This window comes from Myodes glareolus, chromosome 24 (assembly GCF_982192425.1).
Source record: "Myodes glareolus chromosome 24, mMyoGla1.1, whole genome shotgun sequence".
NCBI lineage: Eukaryota > Metazoa > Chordata > Mammalia > Rodentia > Cricetidae > Myodes > Myodes glareolus.
In genome coordinates, this window is record NC_142049.1 from 42,641,223 (window position 1) to 42,662,958 (window position 21,736).

Sequence of the window (21,736 nt, forward strand, 5' to 3'; positions counted from 1 at the left end):
GTCTAATAGTCTGATTTAATTCATTATAACTTTCAGACTAAATAAACTTGAAGGTACCATTATACTCATTAAAGGAAAGATTGAAGAAGTGAGTCTTCCTGTAGAAAAGGTGGATGTTATTATATCAGAGTGGATGGTAAGTAAAGTTTAAATTTTTTTTTTTTCTCTTAAATGAACATGGTAGCAGTTTTTACTCCTTGTATTTGATAAATGACGATGGCGGCAGGTGTTTTAGATAGTGCTGACTGTGGCTTCTGCCGGCTAGCAGACGTATTCTTCTGCTTTTTAGGATTTTTAGGGACAACTCCAAGGACAGGAAGGATGGGCTAGGGCTGTGCCTTCCAGTTGTCTCCGTCCTACTCTGTCCTCTTTGGCCCTCAGCGCTGTGCCATCAGCGTCCTTTCGTGCACGGAGGGACTCACTGACTTGGTTCCATGGCCTTCTAGATTGTGTTGAAACCTTGCGTCAAGACAGACTAAGTATGTAATGAGACCATGGTATTTAGCAATGGGTCAGAATTATTGATACAGCTTGGTGAAGCCTATTCAGTCACAGATTTCCTGTGTGGAACTTTGAAGGGTTTTTAAAAAGTTGTGTAGATAAACTATATTGTCATGTAGTAAGTTTATTAAAACAATTTAAGCTGCAATTTTCTATAATTTTTTTAATGGGCATAGTTACAATCCATAAAATAGCAGTTACTTTTGGGAGCTTTCCAAGTGTTTAGGATTTAATTGTCACTGTCTAGTTCAGAGTGATTGCCACCTGGGCGTGGACAGCATAAAGTTTTATTTTATTATTTTATTTTCCTCTTTATTGCAAGTAGGTTTTCAGGACATAGTTCGACCTGGTGTATCATTCCAAGAGGCAAGTCCAGCAGCCCTCTGGTCTCTCTATGCTGTTGGGTGTTGTGTTTTGTTTCAGCCGGCCCACCAGTAAAGCCCTTGCAGCTGCCACCATGAGAATGGGTGCTCTTTCCTCATCTCCTCTGCTTTAAGGGCTAGGAACTCAGATGTGTATTGTTATTGTGAAATTTTTAAATAATGTAAAATTATGAGCGTTAAGCAAATACCCCTTTGTGGTAATCTCACCTTGCTGGAGCCAGTGACTCAAGATAAGGAAAGATAAGAGGACTCTCACTTCTGGGGAAGGCTTTACCTGGGCTGTCCGCTAAGTGCCTCTGCTCTGCCGTCTGCTCCTGTGCAACCTCTTTGTCTGTTTTATTGTAACCCATTTTTATAAATTTTATTGAGATCATAATATACTTATATAATTTCCCCCTTCCCTTATCTCCCTAGCCCCTCCCATGTGTGTGTGGTGGATTGGGTGTATATGGCTGTGGGTGTGTGTTCCTAGATATGCTCGTCCATTTAATGTTGCTTGTGTGCGTATGTTTTCAGGGCTGACCACATGGTAAACTTTAGCACTTTAGTTGAAGCTTCTGTCAGAGCCGTCACAGGTTATGTTGTTATAGACCGTTGTTATTAAACCTCTTTTCTCCAGAGAGCTACACTCACTTGGTACTGGCAGATTCCATCACAAGTCTCAGTGTAAATAGATGGTGATGGGCTCTCTTCGCAAGGGAACTTGTCCTGACAGCAGTATGTGTGCGTTTCTGTGTAAGTGCGAAGGCAATGGTGTGTGGCAGGTTGAGGACGTTGCTGGGAGTCAGACTGCATGAGCTCCAGCCTTGCTTCATTTCCTCTGGGCATGTGTGGAGCCTCTCTGCCTCGGCTTCCTGCCCCGTAAAATGAAGAGACAGTAGCCCTCACTTCATGGCTTTTGTGAGGATCAGATGATGGCTCTGGTGCAGTCTAACCCTCAGGAACAGCTGCTTGGTTTCGGACAGTAGCGCAAGTGCGGGAGTGAGCTGCTCTACTGGGCCCCGAAGCGTAGACTGGCTGAGTAGCTGCCCAGATGGCTCTTCTGGACAGCAGAGACTGTGCCAGGATCATCCTGTGCTCCCTCCTTTCGGACATGGCATTCAGAGTCAGCCTGGTTTGTCTGTGCTTACCGACCCTTCGGTTCTGGAGAACAGCTGTTACCTTGACTCCCTGGATGAGGAGGACAGTGGTGCTCACACAGTGTTTCCCGTCTTCACGGCTGCTGTGGATCTTGTAGATGTTACGGTGTGATTTTAGTGTCAGTTCTTTACCACTGTTGACTGTTTTCTAGCAAAGCTATGCTCAGAATGTTGGCATCAGACTGTGGCCTCTCTGTCCTTCCCTTTTCGTCCTCTCGTCAATATGACTGCACTCCCGAGTTCTCTTTCATGTGCTCTTGAGTCCTGTCTCCCTGATTCGATGGCTGTGAGTGACTGCTTCTTGCCTAGTTGATAGACAGTTTCTTGGATCATGCTGTTTCCCACAGAACCTTCCCAGTGTCTTGGAGAGAATTGGCTTCAGTCTGATTTCTTTCCCCTGCAGGTATTTTGTTTTCATGTCAGAATGGCTGACTTTCTTAGACAAGTGTCTGAATGTGGAGAGCCTGTGGTCAGTGTCCCTGGAGGCCATGTTCATTGGGCTGCAGGTGTCTGAGTCTTCATCGTAGAACATGTCTTCAGTCCATCTGCTCTGTCCCAGCCTTTGCTTCAGGACCTCACAGATTGAGGGTCTGCTCCCAATAGGACTTTTTTTCCACTCTGCTGTCCTTGCCCTGGGTTAGATTTTCCTCAAGTCCTTCCTGACTGATGGTGCTTTTTTTCTTTTGTAATGACTGCAAGTCTTTTCCTCAGTTCACTCCCTGCTTTTCAGCATCTCCTATTGTTGCTTTACTTTCTCATCTTTGAATTCCATTCTTGTTTTATGCTGAGTAACGCCCACGTGTTCCATAAGTTGTGCTTGTTACCAGGCTGGAGTGCATGTCTTTTTGCACCTTACCCTCTCGCTTTTATTGTGTGGAATGATGGGGAGGAACTGCTGTGGAGTGTTGGGTAGCTGCTGTGTCTTGCTTTGTTTTTCCTGCACACACATGGACTCTGGGCAGATTTGCCTGGCATTGGCACTCACAGGGCGCTATGTCGCTTAGAGGTGGTAACAGTGGCTCTTCGGGGCCTGCCTCTGCCCTAAGATGATTTAGCCCTGCTCTGGTCCTGCAGCATTCCAACCTCCCTGCCCCCCCCCCCCACCAAGTTCAGCCAGTCAGCCTTTATAGGTGCAGCTTCTTGGGGACGTTCACTTGCACACTGGAACAAAGCCCCTGTCAACTTGAAACGTAGGACGTACACAAGGAATTTGCCTTATTGACTTTGGCAGGATTTTAGATTACTGCCTTTGGCTCAGTTCTTTGAGCCACATCAAACATTAATTAAATTAGGGTTTTGGATTTCCCTGAAGCAGACTTGTGCTCCAGAATCCTTTGGGGTGGGGTGGAGTAAGGAGGAAGTGCTTGGCCATCCAGTACCAAGCAGTTTGGGTGGGCTACTGAATTCACTGTGCTTGGCCATCCTTGTCATATGGGCCAATTCCTTGCAGCCCTCACCTGAGCTGTGCCCCCTGCTTCTTCTGAAAGTTTAGCAAATGCCGTTAGGACAGAAATTTACCGGTTCATCTAACAAAAGATGGTCTTACTGTATATTTGTTGTATTTGGAAGATTGAAGTCTTGGTCTTTTAACTCTCTAATCATACTTCTAGTTATCATTCCCTATAGCCTTGAAATTGTGTGTCCGTGCATGCGTGTGTGTGTGTGTGTGTGTGTGTGTGTTATGGGATCACTGTTAGTGTTTATGGTATTATAGCAAAATACTTGAGGCTGAGTAATTTATAGATATAGACGATAGAAATTTCCAAAAACTCAAGAGTTTGCAAAGCTGTAAATCCAAAATCAGAACTGTGTCTGGTCAGAGTCTGGCATCAGCTCCAAGATAGTACTGTGTACTCTAGAGGAGTGGACACTGTCCTGCCATAGACAGGACAGAAGGGGGCGAAAACTACCTCAAGTGTGAGCAGCTTCCTCCTCCTGGCTCAATTACTTTGTAAAAAATCTCCAGTTGTATTATTTTGAGATGGGATCTTCCAGACTGACCTCACATGGCAGCGTACCGCTCTGGCTGGCCCTGAATTCGCTGTACTCCTGCTTCAGTCTCCTGAGTGCTGGAAGGCGAGGCGTGCTCCATCATGTCTAGCTTCCCTTCCATCTCCCGTTCTATAGTCACTTTTTAGTTAGCATACAGGATAAAGGGCTTTATTATAATGTTTTCACATATGTGTCTCACTGTATGTTGCTCATAATCCCCCACTGGCTGGCCGTCCCCTTCCCTGCTGGTCTCTTGCCTCCTCCATGGCCCCCTCTGTTTTCATGTCATTCTTATATATAAATGTGTGTGAGAATCAAGTTTATTTCACATCAGAGAAAACGTAATTCTTGCTTGTTCTTGTACCCCTGTTACCCTCTTAGTCTTCCTCTTCTTAGGCTCCTTTATAGTCCCTCATCTGTTTTCTTGTCCTTTGTATGAATTTTTTAAACACAAAGTCGGCATATGAGAGAAAAATATGTTTGCCTTTCTTATTTTACTTTATACCAGTACATTGTTGGTTCAATTTTAATATATGAATTTAGGAAGATACACTGGGGCATAGCACACTCTGCTGTGTCTCTTTAATATGATTGTCTTTCCTGAAGGTGCCAGCTAATACTTTGGTTGTTCTTGTAAGTGTGGACTACCCACTTACAATTAATGATTCTCCAGATTTGATGTGGGGACTCTTGCTCTGGAAATACACTGTATCCTTCAGCCTTGAGAGCTGAGTCTTGAGTAAGGTTGTGTGTGTTCTGAGATCTTGAGATGATGCTGCTGTTCCTTTTTCAGTTTTCCTGAAAATGCCACAGTGCAAGGGTTAGGGTCTTGTACTGGTCAGGTCAGAGTGCCATCTAGTGGAAGAAAGATTTTAAACTTTAGCATTTTCCAGACTGAGAGGAGCAAGTCCATGGCACTAGAGAGTAAGCACTGTGGTCGGAGTCAGCGGGACGGCCGTGGTGTTGCAAGACAGTGGCCAGCACATACTGGATGCCTAGCAGGAGCAGCCTCTGTGATGCTCATGTTCATTCTTCCCCACACAAAAGGCAGTAATCAGATGAAGTTCTAGGAAGCGGGAACTCCTTTGACGAGTGTTTATTGTACACATATGCAATTTTACTCTCTTTGACTGCACGCTAATATAAAAATACTAAAAAAATGTATCCTTCATCTTTCCCCTGTCACTCAGGACCCATCTCCCTCTTCCACCAGAATCTGTGATTGCCCTTTTAAAGTGTGTGCATCTCCAGCCCACAGCATGCTCATTCCTTAGCACCCTATCTGTGGCAGAATAAAAAGTACAGATTCTAGTCCCACACTTAGGTTCATGGACACTTATGTTACTGAACTTTTTTTTTAGTATTTAATATTAGAATGTCATATATATTTCTGCCATTTCACATTTTATTTTGCTTTTGTTCTTGTGACAGTTGAACTTGGCATTTCGTCCTTTACCTCTGAACCACACCCCCAAGTCCTTCCCTTTAACCTGTGTTTCTGTATTTAAGTGGATTTCAAATATAAATAGTACCTAACATAAAATACCCAGGTTACAATTTGTCAGGTTTATGATTAAAATCCATCTGGTTGATATTTGCCCAGCAGTGGCATAACAGGATCACATTGTGGATATGGTTTAGTTTTTTTTGAGGCCCTCTGTCCTGATTTCCATAACGACTATACTAGCTTCCACTCCCACTCTTTGAGTAAATGTGTGTTTCTTTCTGTGTCTTTTGATGAAGTCTGACTATTGATGTCAAAGTCCTTGGTCTTTTCCCCAAGAAGGTGAAAATATATTTTATAAACTTTATACCTTTCCCTCCTACACTTGATCTGGAATCTACTCTTGGGCTTTCTGCCATTCAGTTTGATGATGCTGACTGCAGTGTTGAATTCTGTGTAGACACATTAGATCCTGTAGGTGTGTTATGGGTTAGGTCTTGTAGTCTTGTATTGGGTACAAGCAATATTTTCCCCTCTAAGTTATTTCAGATGACTGTCAACAGTCTTTCCCAGAGTAACTTTATTTTTCACTACATCTTAACTTGGCTTTTGCCTCAGGGTGTTTCAGTCATTTGGTTATTTGAAATTAGGAAAGAGTCTAGTACTGAAAATATCTGCCTTTCCAGGCAGATGTGTACCAGGGAGATGTGAGCATGGCTTCTGTTTCCACAAATGTGAGTCTGCACTCTGTGTTCCATGTGTTCTTTTGAAGGACAAATGCAGCGTTAAATTTTATAAAGTAAATGTCAGTCTTGAAAGAAGAATGCCCCATGAGCATCATAGGAGGCAATATCAGGTATAATCCTTCCAGATGGTGCCCTACAGGTGAGGCAGTAGCCTGTGAAATTGTACTCTGAATTGCACCACAGATGATTGGAGCATTTACGAGCAAAGCTTTCTGTTATCAGTAATAAATGACTTGGTTCAGCACCAGGGACAGTTCCCAGAAGTTAAAGCTGTTTGGTTACATTCACAGCCTTTAGCAGAGTGAAGTTCAGCAAACTGGAAAGTGAAGAGGAAGGACAGTAGCTGCTAACAGCTCACACACTCACTTCCTGTTCTTCTCTCATATATCACATCCTGACTTCTGTTTCCCCTCCCCCCAGATCCTCTCCCATTGCCTTCAGAAAGGGGCAGGCCTCCCAGGGATATCATCCAAGAACACTAAACTACACAACCATAATATATTTAAATAGAGGACCTAGCTAAGATCCATACAGGCTTCCTGTATTGTTGATTCAATCTCTCAAAGCCCCCATGAGCCTTGGTTAGTCATCCACTCACTTTTAATGAGGTATATTGGTTAATTTTTCTCAGTGTCATGCATTAATTTTACATATAATTGACATGTCACGTAATCTTTCACACTAGTGTTCCAGTTGCTCACTAAGAAGCCGCTCTGAAGTATTCTAATTCACATAGTTTAAAATCTGATCCCGTTTAACGTGTTCTGTGGGCAGCTTTTTGTCTCAGAATACCTGAGTCCTTCAGTACCCATGTCATCTCAATACAAATATGTAATCTTCCAGTCAAGCAAATCAAATGGAAATTCAGACCATGGCTTCTGTCATCAGACCAGGGTCACATTCTGTCTCAGTTCATTCATTGTTGTGTGAGAGGATTTCCTTTCTAGGTCTGAAGCTGTTACCCTATCTTTGCCTCAGTTGCTTCAGTAGGTGATGGCAGTGACAAGTGCATTCTGAGATAACCAAATGACGTGTTCTCCATAAAGCTCAGCCAGCACTGCTCTTAGTACTCAGCAGTTCCAGTTTTAAAACAGAAGCTCGCTTTAGATAGGCCATGTTATTTTGTACCATTTTAAAGGCAAGTCTCCTTCATTGTAGCGGTGTAGACACTCATGCAGTGCATGCTGTTGCTCATGCAGAGCTTGCTGCTCCACACAGTGTGGACCATGTGTTGCTCTTCTTGAAGCCTACGTTGTAGGGCCATTTATGATTGACTGAGAAGAAACAGTCAAGGACATAGATGTGGGTGAGTGTCAAAGAAGAGAGCGTACATAGTGACTTTGAAAAAATCCACTTAAATGGATTAACAATTGAGCAATTACCTGAATATCAGGATAAGCAGTTACCAGTGAACTTCAGCTCTGAGTCTTCAGTGTGACAGAGCACCTGCTGTGACTGTATGATTTGTTGTTTGAGGGAATGATTTCCCACTGACTGGCTGCTTCCAGTTTTTGTTTGTTTGCTGGTGGTTGTATGTGTGGTGGGGGTGTCTCTTTATGTATTCCTGGCTGTCCTAGAGTTTGCCATGTAGACCAGAATGGCCCCAAACTTACAGAGATCCTCCTGGGTGCTGGAATTAAAGGTGCATTCCACCACACCCAGCCAACTCCTCTATTCTTTAACTTAGGGTTTACCAAGGACTTTGACATAATAAAAGCTTATATGGGAGCAGAATCTTGTATTAGAATGCAAATCTTGATCAGAGAGAGCCATGGACAGAGGGAGAAGAGGTGGAAATGGGAAGAACTGACTTCTGTAGCTCTTACTTTCTGTCCCTGCAGCCCTGATCAAAGCCCATCATCACTGAGTCTGTGTCAGACATACTGGTCTCCACGGGTGCCAGGTGCTATGCCTAACTCTGCGTATGAACAATGGAATTCTTCTTTGCTTTTGGAATTCTCTGACAGCTGGGTGGAAACTGGGGAGCAGAGATCGGCAGCTATGGAGGGTGTTTGTGCATGAGTGGTTACATCCCTTGGTCACTCTACGGGAGATCCTCAGAGTTGATACTGGAACTGATTTGGATAGTTTGAGCAAATAGTTTTTATTACACTTTAAATTGTATTTCTTTACTTATAAATTATAAAGACATTTTGAGAAATTTTATATTTTCTCATCTAGTTTGATTAAATGAATAATTCAAGAAAAATGTATTGAGGGTATTAGCTAGTTTTATGTCAACTTGACACAGGTTAGAGCCCTTTTAAAAGAAGGCACCTAAATTGAGAAAATGAGCCACTGTATTAGCTGTGGGGCATTTTCTTAATTGATGATGGCTGATGTGGGAGGACCTAGCCCATTGTGAGTAGTGTTACCCAAAGGCGGGTGGTCCAGAGTTGTATGAGAAAACTGGGTTTGTATAAGGGTGTTTTGCCTGAATGTATGTGTTGACTTTCCTCCACCTGTGTGGATCTGAACCTGAAAGAATGGGCGGACTACAGTCTAACTATAGACAACCTTGCTTCCGTTCCAGTGTACTTTATACACGAACGTAACAAAGAAAGCAATGATCCAAGGAAGGCTGCGTGAGTTCAGAAAAGCACATAAATAAGTGTCAACTAAAAGCACATACTCAATATTAATAGAGTAGCCCGTTCCCAGAACTTTCTCAGGACAGACCAATTTTAACAAAATTCCCTGGCATATGCCATGGATTATATGTGGGAAAGACTGAAAACTAGGCAGAAGACCATAAGAGACTCAGGGTACACTGACTAGAATGGGGTCTGTAGCTGATCTTACATCCAATAAGGATTAACATGGTTTATAAATTGAATGTAAATGTTTGACACCGGAGGCATAAATCATGTCCAGGAACAACATGCGCCTGAGGTAAAGGCCTGTGTCTCTCCCTGGAGCCTCTCTCTCATTTCCCCCAGGCCTTGTTTATCATGGGTCATTCTTTTTTTTTTAAGATTTATTTATTTATTATATATACAGCATTCTGCATGCCTGTGTAGCATGAAGGCCAGCTTGTTGGGGTTTCTGTCCCACCCAGTACCCCACAGCCCGCAAGCCCCAAAGGAAATTACACACAGGACTCCATAAGATTATAAACTGATTGGCCCATTAGGTCAGGCTTCTTATTAGTTCTTATAACTTATATTAACCCATTATCATTATCTATGTTAGCCATATGGCTCAGTACCTTTCTCAGCATGGCAGCTCACATGTTGTCTCTTCGGTGATCTGGGCAGGAATGGCGGAGGGAGCTTCCAGCTTTCCAGAATTTTCCTGTTCTCATTGCATCACCTCTACTTCCTGTCTGGTTTCCCCACCTATACTTCCTGCCTGGCCAATCAGCGTTTTATTAAAATACATGATGGACAGAATACAGATAATTCTCCCGCACCATGCCTGTATGCCAGAAGAGGGCACCAGATCTCATTATAGGTACCTGGGAGGCACCTTGTGGTTGCTGGGAATTGAACTCATGACCTCTGGAAGAATAACTAGTGCTCTTGACCTCTGAGCCATCTCTCCAGCCTGCCATGGGTCATTCTTTTGACCATTTTCCAACCATATGTCTGTGTTCCACATGTGTGACTCGTGCCAGGAGAGGGCACTGGAGCCCCCTAAAGCCAGAGTAGACATGGTGTGAGCCACTGTGTGGGTGCTGGGACCCAGCCCGCTCCTCCTCACTGTTGAGCCATCTCTCCAAGCTTCAGGCCCTCAGTTCTCTTTATCATTTTTCTCTTCTTTTTTTTTATTTTTTAAAATTATTTTGGTTTTGATTTTTCAAAACATAGTTTCTCTGTGTAGGCCTTGCTGTCCTGGAACTCTGTAGACCAGACTGGCCTTAAACTGAGAGATCTACCTGCCTCTGTCTTCCTGGTGCTGGGGATTAAAGGCGTTTGCCACTTACGCCTGACTTCAGGTGTTCTTCCTATTCCTTGGGTAACCCACTTTTAATAATTTCTTGACACAAATTGTGATTTTTCTGTACTTAATGCAAAGATGCCCATTTATAAGCATTTCTGTGTGTAGATCTAGGTGAGCTGGTAAGTATTCATTGACGAAATCCACATATCCCCTGTCCCTCGAACACACAGGGCATACTAACAGATGCTAGTGTGTAGCGTTTAGCATATGACAGACATACTTGTTCAGAAATTTCCTCTGAGCCTAGGTTTTCATGGTGTGAACACATCTACAACTCAGCATGGGTGCTTGAACATTTTCTTATCAGTGAGTTAGTTTTTGGGAGGAGGTTGATCAAAGCAGAGACTGTCATCAGACCTGTGTTTCCTATGAGTTCAGTCTGACTCGCTCACCTATGGGGATAATTCTGGGTCTGCTGCCTTTTTTGTTCCATTTGTTCATGTGGTTAAACATTTTCTGGTGGGTGTTTATCCACGGATGAGAAAACAGCTTTAGTTAGAGCACTGGTGTGAAGGTGCAGCTCCCTGATGCTGAGGGATGTGGCCCTGGAGTAGATGAAGTGTGTGGCTGTCTGCACAGTACATACTGTGTCGGGTACTGTGAGAATATGGCCTGCTTAGGACCCCAAGAGTGTCGTCTTTCCCTGTGTGCGCTATTATTACCCTTTTCCTGGGAAGGGTTCATCACATTCCCTGAAATCTGGTTTACTAGGGTCCTGTTCCTTGAGCTAGCTTTCATGCAACACTTTCTTAAAGATGCTGCTGCATCGCAAGTAGCGGATGAACCCCAGTGGGAAAGTGTGACGCTTGCTCAGAGTATGGGCAATGGCCCTCTTCTGTAGAGAGCATCTGGTGTGCGGATGTGTCCTATGAACCTCTATGATGAATGACTGTTCCTCCTGCTCCTAATTCTTGAGAATGCATAAATACATTGTATTTAGATTATATCTACTCCCTGACATCCCCCTCCCAGTCTCTGGCCTCCCCCTCCTCCCTTTTTAATGGCCCACTGAGTCCAGTTAGTGCTGTCTGTATACACACCAAAGAGAGATCTCTAGACAGTGCTTTGGGAGATGGCACTTTAGGCCCAAGTTCTCTGCCTCAGTCACTGGTCAGGTGGCACATCGTGGTGGCTGTCATGTGCATGGCAGGATGTGTGGTAACATCTTGTAGCTCTGCACAGTGGACACCAATAGTGTTTCCACCCTCACCCCCAATGTGAGCCTGAGAATGTCCAGTGTGACAGAAGACAAAATCTATTAGGACCACTACTCCTAATTAGCCTTGTAACGTTCCAGGGGCTGTAGGTCTGAGAAAACACTTCTGCCTGAAGTTCCCCCTTCCCTGGGAGAGAAACAGACTGAAAAGTGGAATTGCAGGTGCGGGTTCTGAACTTGCTACTGTAAGAACTTGATGGGTCCACTTCCCATGCAGGCCTGGCCTTCCAGTGCCACTGGATAGAACTGACTGTCCATACAGTGATGGGCAGAGCTGCGTGACAGAGAAGGTTAACAGCATTGGCTGCTCTGCTGGGTCTCTTGTGCAGTGCCCACTCCTGATGTTCATCGTTTTCCTTTCTGCACAGGGCTATTTTCTTCTTTTCGAGTCGATGTTGGATTCTGTCCTTTATGCAAAGAGCAAATACTTGGCGAAAGGAGGATCAGGTAAGTATGACATTCGGTTTTAGTCTGATTTCAATGGTGCAACCAAGTGAACCTTTGAGCTTCAAGCACACTGTGCATGGCTGAGAGAGTTTCAGTAGAGATGAAAGATGTTCCTATTAGAAGGAGCCTTGCTTACTTAAGATATGGGGACTCCAAGGCTGTGGTTTCTTAGGATATCTTTTACTAGAAGGTTTTTTTTTATTTGTTTGTTTAATAGAAACATAAGGGTTAGGTGTGGGAAGCTTTTAATATTCAAATTAAAGCATCTTTTTGTTTTTTAATCTTTGTGTCATTTAGTTCCTGTTTCCCACTCTTAATCTTAGCAGAAGGCCTGTAGCTTGTTTCAAACTAGGTTGGACACTGTTGGCTTTAATAGCAAATTTCCCTTGCCTCACTAACTTATAAGCTGCTCCACTCCGTGATTTAGTCCAGGCGTCTAGAAAGGTTTTAAGCACCTCCTACCCCTAAGTCTACTATAAGCAGATCCCTCTCAACTTGGAAGCCTTTTTTCCAGGTCTGTGGGAAAGTAGTGTTCTGGTTGCATCCGCAGGGGGAAGTACACTTCCCAGCCTTGTGCTGGGCTGCGGGTGTCCTTGAGAGCAAGGGTTATGCTCTTGCAGCTGCCTAGGCAGTGACAGTACAGTTGAAAGTCCTCGGGCCAAACCAGGAGAGCTAAGACAGCTCCTCCAGACAGCGGAGCACTCTCGTAGCGTCTGAGTTCCCTCCTTCTAGGGCACTTGTCATATAGTCTCTCCTTCACTTTAAAGTAGTTCTTGATCTCTGCTTTGAATCTGGCTAGGATTTTAGATGTTTTACCCTGAAACAGTGCACATCTGTGATTTTTGTGGTCTTTTCAGTGACTGAAGGAAATGGTATCACTTAATGATTCTCTGTGGTCGTCACTGTCACTATTGCTTATGTTAGACATAGTCTTCACCGCCTGTGAGATCTGGGAAACAGTATCAGAAGGTGTCCTGGAGGGTGACACCATTGGGTGGCCAAGCCTGCATCTCTTTTTCTTTTTTGGTTTTTAGACTCATATCTGCCTGAGCTAATCATTATTCATGTTCTTTTTACTAAACCTTGTTTCCCTATTAAAATGCATTTAAAACATCTGACTCTTGCTGTGGGGTTCTAGGGAACCCCCCCACCTCCTCCCTCTCCATACCTCCCCAGTGGTGTCCATTGATCTCACTGAAGAACTGACAGCAGCTAATGCATTTAAATCGAGTGCTCAGTGAGATTCATTAGGTCCCCACAGCCATGGGACCATGGCAGCTGGAGGGACAAAAGGGAGGTTAATGATTCTACCTCAGTCCATATTTTTATATAACTGATTAACATTAGGATCATCTGGGGGTGTAGTCAGAAGAATCGGCATTTAGCTGCCTGAGCAGTGCTGTGGAATGCTATTTGTTAATATAATTAGGAGAAAAACTAAACTCACTATGAGCAACATGAAATAAACAAATTTTGCCATCAGATGCTCATGTGTGCTGTGAAGTTTTGCTTTATGTTTTCCTTGTGGGAATCCTTACCAAGCAATCGTAGTGTCAAAATTTTTAAAAGAATGATTGCCTTATGAAATGAGGTGTTAGTATTGTGGGCCCACGTGACCATAATGCATCCATGATGTGAACATAAGTTCATCTGTCTCCTCTCTTTAGTGAAGATTTAAATCAATGTAAAGAAGTGCTAAGTTCTTGGGTAAAGAGAATTAATGCTGGAAGATGTCAGTTCTCCCAAACTCATTGCAAAATATGAGAAAATCTAAAACTACTACCACTTATTAGAATTGTAGGTGAGAATTATGTGTATTTCTTCCTTTTTGATGTTAAAAGTTATACAGTAGAATTTCTGAGTTTCTACTGCTGTCCTCACCAACGGGTTTGTCTTTAATTTAAGCTGATTATGAAATTTATGTAGAAAAGTAAACAGGAATGGCAAGAAATCCCCAAAGTAGCAAGCCCCTGTGGTGGCAGGGACAGGAGGAAGGTCCCGCTGTATACGAAAGTGCATCCTTAAGTCTGGACAATAAAACTAGACGTTACTGGTTCTTGTGTGGGAGACAAGTTAAAGAAAATTGAAAGTCTCATTATAGTCACAGATGTAACTAGCACCTCATAAAATACAGGAAGTTATAATTTTATTTAAAAATAAAGCAAAGCCAAGTATGGTGGCTTACACCTGTAATTCCAGCACTTCAGGAGGTGGAAGCAGGAAGTTCAGGAGTTCAAGGCCAGCTCCAGCTGTCCACTGAGTTAGAGGCTAGCCTGGTCTTAGTGGTATATTCTTGTCGTTCAGCACATAAGAGGCATGAAGAATGCTTAGGTCCAGAAGCCTAAGACCAGCCTGTGCCACATAATAAAACCTTCAGACAACCCTTTCTCAAACAGCTTAATCTAGATAATAAATTGACCGTTGTAATTTACCAGTGAGTCACATAGAGTGCAAACACATTAGACTTGAGGGAAGAGTTTTCTGGGAACTTAGATTTGGAAGCCCTGAAAGAGTGATTTGTGATGTTGACTATATGTGTAAATCCCCACATGACAGAGTCACAAGGACTAAAGTGGGGGATCCATCCAGTTCTTAGCATAAACCTAATTCCCAACATATTGGTGGATCCTCCCAGTAAGCAGCCAGCAAAGCCAAAGGAACACTGGGCGAAGAGTTGAATGACAGCTCACGGAAAAGGATGGGGGCAGCTGACAGGTGCTGCCTCTGTCCTGTTGTATGCATGATTCAATGGAGGACACTTTCCTTGAAGTCACACAGGATCTTCCTACTTTCTCCTGGAAGTTTTGTTGTTTTCATTGTGTTTATGATTCACTTCAAGATCACACACCCAGAGGAAGAGAGGAAGAAAGCAGTGGGGCGGGACACAAAGGCCAGATCTCCATACAGGGAGCCTTCCTCAGTTTCTCTCACTTCTTTCGCCTCCACATTGCTTTAGAAAGACTTGGAATTAAGATGGCACTGATGAATAGGACAGTTAGGAAATAACCGTTGAGCCCAGGCAGTGCTTACAGTGCTGGCCTTGCAGGTATTGTTTCTCAGTCGCCTGCCTGTGCTATGGAACTTAAAAATGCTTGGTTTTATTAAGCTGATGTCCCATGGTTTTGCTGAGCCTGGTAGTTATTTCTAAAAGGATTTCCTGTGTAAATAATTCAGTTGTCTGCAGAGTTTTAATATTATCTTTCTGTACCTGTGCTTCCTTTTCTTACCTATAACCCTTGATAAAAACAAGAGAATGTTCTTTCAAATACAAATGACTAAGTAACTGGACCTTGAAGAATGAGATGCTTACTGCCTTCAGAGGTCCTCCGTGAAATGTCTGCTAATTATAGCAGGGCAAAGCGAGTAAGTTCCGGTGCGGAAGCCCCACCACCCTGAGAAATCAAAGCTGACATGTTCAGGAGAGGAAGAGACTGAAATTGTATCTGCTAATAGCATGGAGAAGTAATTCACTTCTGGAATTTGCTCAAAATCAGCAAGAGTTTCTAAAAATCACTTTTAGCAGGAGGAAGTTGAGAAGCTATTGATCTTCCTCCATGAGGAAGGAACTGCTTTTGCCGCTTGTCTTTCCCTGCCCTGGACTGTGGAAGCAGGTCCTCATGCTAAGAGCCCAGATGCATTGGGCTCTTTGGGGCTTTTATTCACTTCCAAACTCACCAGTGCGATTTACTTTCCAGGGTCCCACACGGTCATGAGGGACTTTGGTTAAAATACAGATGCTCGGGCTTCATGGAAGAGGCCTTTGAACGCAGTCTAGAGGCAGAGTTTACTTTCAGTGCCCCTTCCCTTTATAATAGATGTGTAAGAGGACTTGTTGGGAGAAACAGAATTCACTCCAGGCAGTGGGAAGAGGGCTTATTAAAGGGCAGGAGTGCTACAGAGTGTGGTAACTGGGAGTGATGCAGCCAGAAACTGCTGCATGGCTGGTCCCGTGAGTTTCAGGACAGAGGCGCCTACCTGTGGCAGACACATTACACTGTAGGTGTCCTGGAGATGACACTGTACCCATTTACCAGAGCCTCCCTCCCTTACCAGCCTGGCCTCCTTTAGACTGAAGAAAGCCAACTTCTGCCACATGCCTCCTGAGGAGCAGCAAACAGAGCTGGAACACCGCTTGCAGCAGCCTCAGCTCTGCGTCTGACTTGTGCACACCAAACTGCCTCACAAGCATCTGTCCCTCGATGCCTTCTGTTCTCTCAGCCGCTGGGCTGTTGCCTTTTCACCTCTATTTCTGTCCTGTCATTAGTCACTCCACAAAGTGAGCAAGCCCATCCATTTCTGCTTTGCCCAGTTTTATTAATAGTTAAAATATACTTGTTCTTTCTCTTTTTCCATCTAACGAATACCTGCTTTAGAAGGGTGGAAATCTCCCATTTGAAGAGTAAGACAGTGGACTGGCATGAAGGGGGAAGTCTGAGGTGTCTCTAGACAGACCTCAAGACTTATGAGTCTTAGCAAACGAAGGTGCTTCTTTTGGCATTACCACCCTACCTCCATCTCCTTTTTTGTAAAATGAAGATTATAACCCAGCTATAGACAGTCATCTCAAAGTCTAGACGAGGCGCATGGTTCAACGTGGTTTTCCGTTATATATTAAGTCTCTTGCATTCTTGCTGGAAACAAGAGCAGCGTTGGCTGGTGCCTTAAACAGTGATGAAATGGGTTAGAACATGACTCCTTCGGCCAGCACATTGACTCTCAACACTTGGACTGCACATCACACGGAAGCTGTGGAGCCTGGTTGCTGGGGATCAAAGTTTCCTATGCTATTTTTTCCCTAACTGTCTACTTGAACCACATTTGTTACTTTGGGCTTTTTTTTTCTTTCTAGAAATATGCTGATAATGTTTTTTTTTTCAGAGCATATTTCATCTTCATATTAAGTTAGGTAGACTTTAATGGAGCTGGTCGCTATGTATAAGGTAGTAGTATGGAAGAACAGGTAGAGTTCCCAAATGAATATCTCATTTCTAAGTTACTCTCACTCTGTTTATCAGTGAGCGCTTCCAGTGCTTTGACTCCTGTGTGCTAGTGGTTTATGGGAATTGTATTCTCACACCTCAGTCTCGGCCTTTAGGGCCCAGAAGTTTGTGAGGCCTTCCCTGGGGATGAAGGAGTTCCCATCTTGGTCTGCTCACCTCGTGAGCCATTCCAGTGACAGATGAATTCTGGGCAGTGAATCGAGAAGGACACAGATGTCAAAGCCATGGGTTTATAAATGGTTTGGTAACTGGCTGCTTTTGTTCAATCAGCACTTGGCCGATTTCACCTACAAGCAGGCATAATTATTCAATTATGGCTTCTATGACAAAAAACAAAACCCACCCAAACCAAGTGATAAATGTGTGAGACCGAAGGTAAAGGTAGTGGAGTCCTGGCAGGGGCCCAGGACTTAGGCAGCGGTGCCAGAGTGGATCCGAACCCCACTGACCTCTAACACTCTAGGAATATTCACGTATTTCTGAGAAATGAAAAAGCCATTTTTGAGTTCAAAAATAAGCACCAGGATTTTTATATCTTTGAAATATAAATAGCCTGAAAACTGCGCCTCAGCACTTAGAAAAGAACCATTCTGCTCTTGATTTTTTTTCTCTAAGCCTGGCTTGCAGTCAGTTACAATTTTCCTCATGAAAGGGCCATCTTTGTTCTCCATAGTGTCCCTAGCACAGCACGCTACTTGAGGAGGTGGCAGATCAGCGACTTTTGGTGAAAGTCCAGGTTGTATTGTCACTGTGACAGGCCACATTCCTTCCCTCTCTTAGCTCTGGCACCGTAGCACAGTGCTGCTGTGGATGATGGGTAAACAGGCTAATGCAGTGGTCTTATAGAGAATGTACAAACCTGTGCAGCACACTGGATTGATGTGTGAGCTGTGGTTTGCCAAACTCAGTGAGGATTTTTCATGCTCCGAACTGCCCATGAACTGCATTAAGTCACATAACTGCCCATGTCATGTACAATGCTGTGATATGTTTAGTTCCCATGAACTGCGGGACTCCTAACAGAAGCAGTCAACCGCCCTGGTAAATCTCACCTCCATTGTCTTCCCACTTTTCTCTGGCAGGGTCTCTGGGTCTGCCCCTCTGCCTGTCTTATGAACAAGGCTTTATTGAACACAGCATTCTGTTTCCACAGTAACCACAGGAAGTGGTCATTTCAACAAAAAACAAATGGTTTCCAAAACCTACAGTGATGCCAACCTGACCGTGCCTTCCTGTGTTCCTCAGGCCCTACTGCAGAAAGCTGTAACTGTGGCCCAGATTCCATACAGGTGTGAGGAGCTGCTGCCCTGCCTCAGGATCAGTCTTTGTCGTTGTGTCCCCGTTAAGATGTGGCTCAGAGGCTAGCCGCAGTGCCTGTGGTGGTCTGTTGTTAGCGTCCTGGTCACAAGCTCACATTCCTCAGAATGGAACCAGCCAGAGAGCTTGGCATGCTAGTGGAAGAGGCGAGCATGACCCTGAGCCCTGGGCCCTGGTTAGCCAGCATACTCTTGTGCATGGCTCTTGGTGACGCCTGCAGAAGCTGAACTGTGAGGCAGCATTAGAACCTGTGTCCCTGGGATGCGGATCTTATCCTGGCCGTTCTTTTAAAGATAACGTAGAGCTTTGAAGAATCCAGATTGTAAGGGGGAGGCAGAGACTGATCTTGAAGTCTGAAGATTGACTGCTGCCCGACTGTTCTGTGCTCATTTTACAGTTGTCATCTGATACAGGAACATGGAACTGGATTTTTTTTTTTTTGATTTATGAATTCCCTAAAAATTGATGCTGGAGCTCTTCACAGGAAAAGTTAATTTCCATGTTAGTCACAGAAAGAAGTATGTTGTGTCGCAACAGCCATTACCATTGCCAGCATGTGTGTTTCCCACTGCCCCTCTGGTGCCCTTCCCTGTCCCCTCTCAGCCCCTCTCGCTGCTTCTCCTATGCCATAAATTTTGGTGCTGATGACATATCTGCTGTTGGGTCTCGTCCGCTTCAGCTGTGCATGATTTTACAGCTTGCATGCTCACAGTCTTCAGTTTTGCATCTTAGACCCGAATGTTTCATCTGCTCATTGGCATTTTCATTGGTGCCAGAAGCAGTGCACCCTTTCCTCCTGATCTGCCCAGATCAGTGCCCTTTTACAGTGAAAGTCTGCTCAGCTGCTGAAGCCAAGCATTGCTCGCAATTCCTCCTCTTGGCCAGTGTTCTCCGAGTTCTGCTTCCCAACTGTCCTTCAGATCTATTTCCTCTTCCTGCCCTAGCCACTGGCCTGGTTTTCACCTCCTGAATCATTAAACGTTTCTGAACTTGTCCATTTTCCTCCCAGTCATTCTTCACTTTGCACTTCAAGTGGTTGTTCTGAATTTTCACTGAGTTATCATTCTTAAAATGAAGTCTAGTTCACTGCCGTGATTTGTAGAGACCTCTTTGAACCTGTCTCTCAGCCTGTCTAGTTAGAATGCAGTGCCACCTCTTAGTAGTGACCGATGCTCTCTTCTCTGCTAGAGCACTCTGCTCACCCCACTTCTGAGCTGGTTTCCATTCTTATATGGTAGCCTGCTTCCCCTACTGATTTTGCTGGGTGATCTACAATGTCTTGTGCTTTCTCTTTTGAGGCCAGCCTGGGCTACATGAGATCCTGTTTCAAAATAAATAGATAAATATACATTTCTTGAAGGTAGAAATTTGTATCCATGGTCTTTTATTTAGACAGGCATACATTTAGCAATCATTTTATATTAAATAAAACTATAGTATGAACTGGTTCTCTCTCTGCCCATAAAACTCCATTGTGATCCCCCCCACCCTGTGACACTACATACTTTTCCAGATCGTTTGTCTCTTTATGTGTAATTTAGAGGAATATATGAAATAATTTTTAAGTTGTCATATTTTAAGTTTTAACATGAATATGTTTATTTCAAAGTTGTTTTAATAATTTTATCAGGAGCCCATTGTTGGGATGTTAATTTTACCGTCATGATTATAAACAGTCTGGGAGCTTGGTTGTCTCCCCATTTCTGTCTTCACAGATAGGGTTGATGTTTATATTTAACCGTTTAAAACTACCCTCTAAGTGAAGAGAAGATACATATATGGGTATTTTTTTTCTTCCAGTCTACCCTGACATTTGCACCATCAGCCTAGTGGCCGTGAGTGACGTGAGCAAGCACGCTGATAGAATTGCCTTCTGGGACGACGTCTATGGCTTCAACATGTCCTGCATGAAGAGGGCCGTTATTCCAGAAGCTGTTGTGGAAGTTGTAGATCATAAGACTCTTATTTCAGACCCTTGTGATATAAAGGTAGGTGTGGGCATTCCCCCTGTGTCTGTGGGACTTGATGCTAGGATTCCCTGCACATGCTACAATCCATGTATGTGCAGAAAACTCTTTTGCAAAATGAGGACGTGTATACATGTGGCCTGCATGTGTACTGCTGTACACTTGAAATCAGCTCTTACTTCCCTTTCTGCCAAGTGAGTGCTGTTTAGTTTAGGGCGTAGGTGATACATTCAGTCCATAGTTGCCTGAATCCAAGGGGATGGGGCCACAATACAGTATGCCTGCTTACTGGCTTTCCATGTGGGCCTCCTGATTTTAATTTAGTCTAAAACGGGGTCAAGCTCACTTCTGGGCCATGGTTGCGTAGAGTCACTTCTCGTTATTCCGTTTATCAACCTTCAGATCCAAGTCCTGGAGCTTCTTGACTCATTGTAGTAGTTTGGCCTCCTGAAGGCAGAGGCCCACATCTGCAGTGCTGGCATCTACCTCACCACCACCTGGTATCACTCTGGCCCCACAGATCATCATTACCATCACACAGTTTAACTTGGTTTGATTTCTTCCAGACTTGTTAAATTAAGTACCATGAACTTACCTGAAACTGCAGGGCAGCTGTGTGGAAAAATTCTCATTAAGTCCTTTTGTGTTTTATTTTTGTCCATGTTAATTATAGCGTTACTGTGACTGTTGATTTTACATGGGTTCACCATAGCTTGACAGTGAAGAGGCACGTGGAGTTTCTTAGCACATTGGCTATCTAAGTAGATAATGGAGTGTGTGAAGTCTTCCAGTAAATGGCTTTAGTAATATCTAGCCATTCTCTGCACAAAGGAGACTCCTTGGCAAGCAAACTTGATTAACTGTGGAGCTGCTGGGTGTCTTGGTGCAGTGATGGCCACTATGGGCCTGCTCCATGCTGCTGTCCTGGTACCCTGGTAGGAAGAGTTGTGTGGAGCTGTTTACATCAGAGCAAAGGGGAACAGTTAGTGCTGCTTTGGCCTTGTTGCAGAGCAAGAAGAGAGTAGTGGGAGGGAGAGCTGAGTTCTTTCCTGGTGCTGTCTTCTTCATCCCCAAACTACCGTGAATGACTGAAGTAGCTGGTTCAGGACTGAAACCCCAGGGTGTTTAGTAGGTCCTCTGTGACATCACGTGTGCCTGTTCAGCACCGTTTGTTTCCTCCCATTCTTCCCACACTTAAAAGCCCCCACACTATCTAACTATTTTTAAAATTTTTCTTCAGCTATCTTAAAGACTGTGATGACCAGGCTGTGACTTAAATTCTATCACTTGTCAGCCCTTCCCAAAGTGATTTGGAGAGCTTTATTCAAGGCGGAAGACAAAGAAAGGAATGGGCTGTTTCTCTCCAAAATGAATCTTAACTTCTGCTGCTTGTTTTGAATTACTGTGGCTTTTTCTACTATCTAACACGCATATTAAATACATGGAGAGATGAATTTTTCTGACAGTCTTTCCCTTCAGCAGCATGTGTTTTCAACTTGGCATTTCCTCGAAGATTAGTGTCATAACCTGAAACTTAGCAGAGAGGGTGGTGTGCAGTGCTGGTATGCAAGATCTCGGTGGAAGGAAGAACACTAGGTTTTACATTTAAAGTCTGGCGTGTGTCAGCAAAGCTAACAGACAG

General features: G+C 43.9%; 1 protein-coding gene across 3 annotated transcripts in view; it reads left to right on the plus strand.

Annotated features, from left to right (window-relative positions):
• The window catches only part of Prmt3 (protein arginine methyltransferase 3), a 75,762-nt gene that overhangs the window by 29,191 nt on the left and 24,835 nt on the right, over positions 1–21,736 (plus strand). For 2 of the 3 annotated variants that reach the window (XM_085682696.2, XM_085682698.2), the window contains 3 exons: positions 37–136; positions 11,732–11,810; positions 19,928–20,115. In XM_085682696.2, coding sequence (XP_085538822.2) covers positions 37–136; positions 11,732–11,810; positions 19,928–20,115 — 367 coding nt within the window. The remainder of the gene's footprint in view (positions 1–36; positions 137–11,731; positions 11,811–19,927; positions 20,116–21,736) is intronic. The other variant, XM_085682697.2, reaches the window with a different exon arrangement.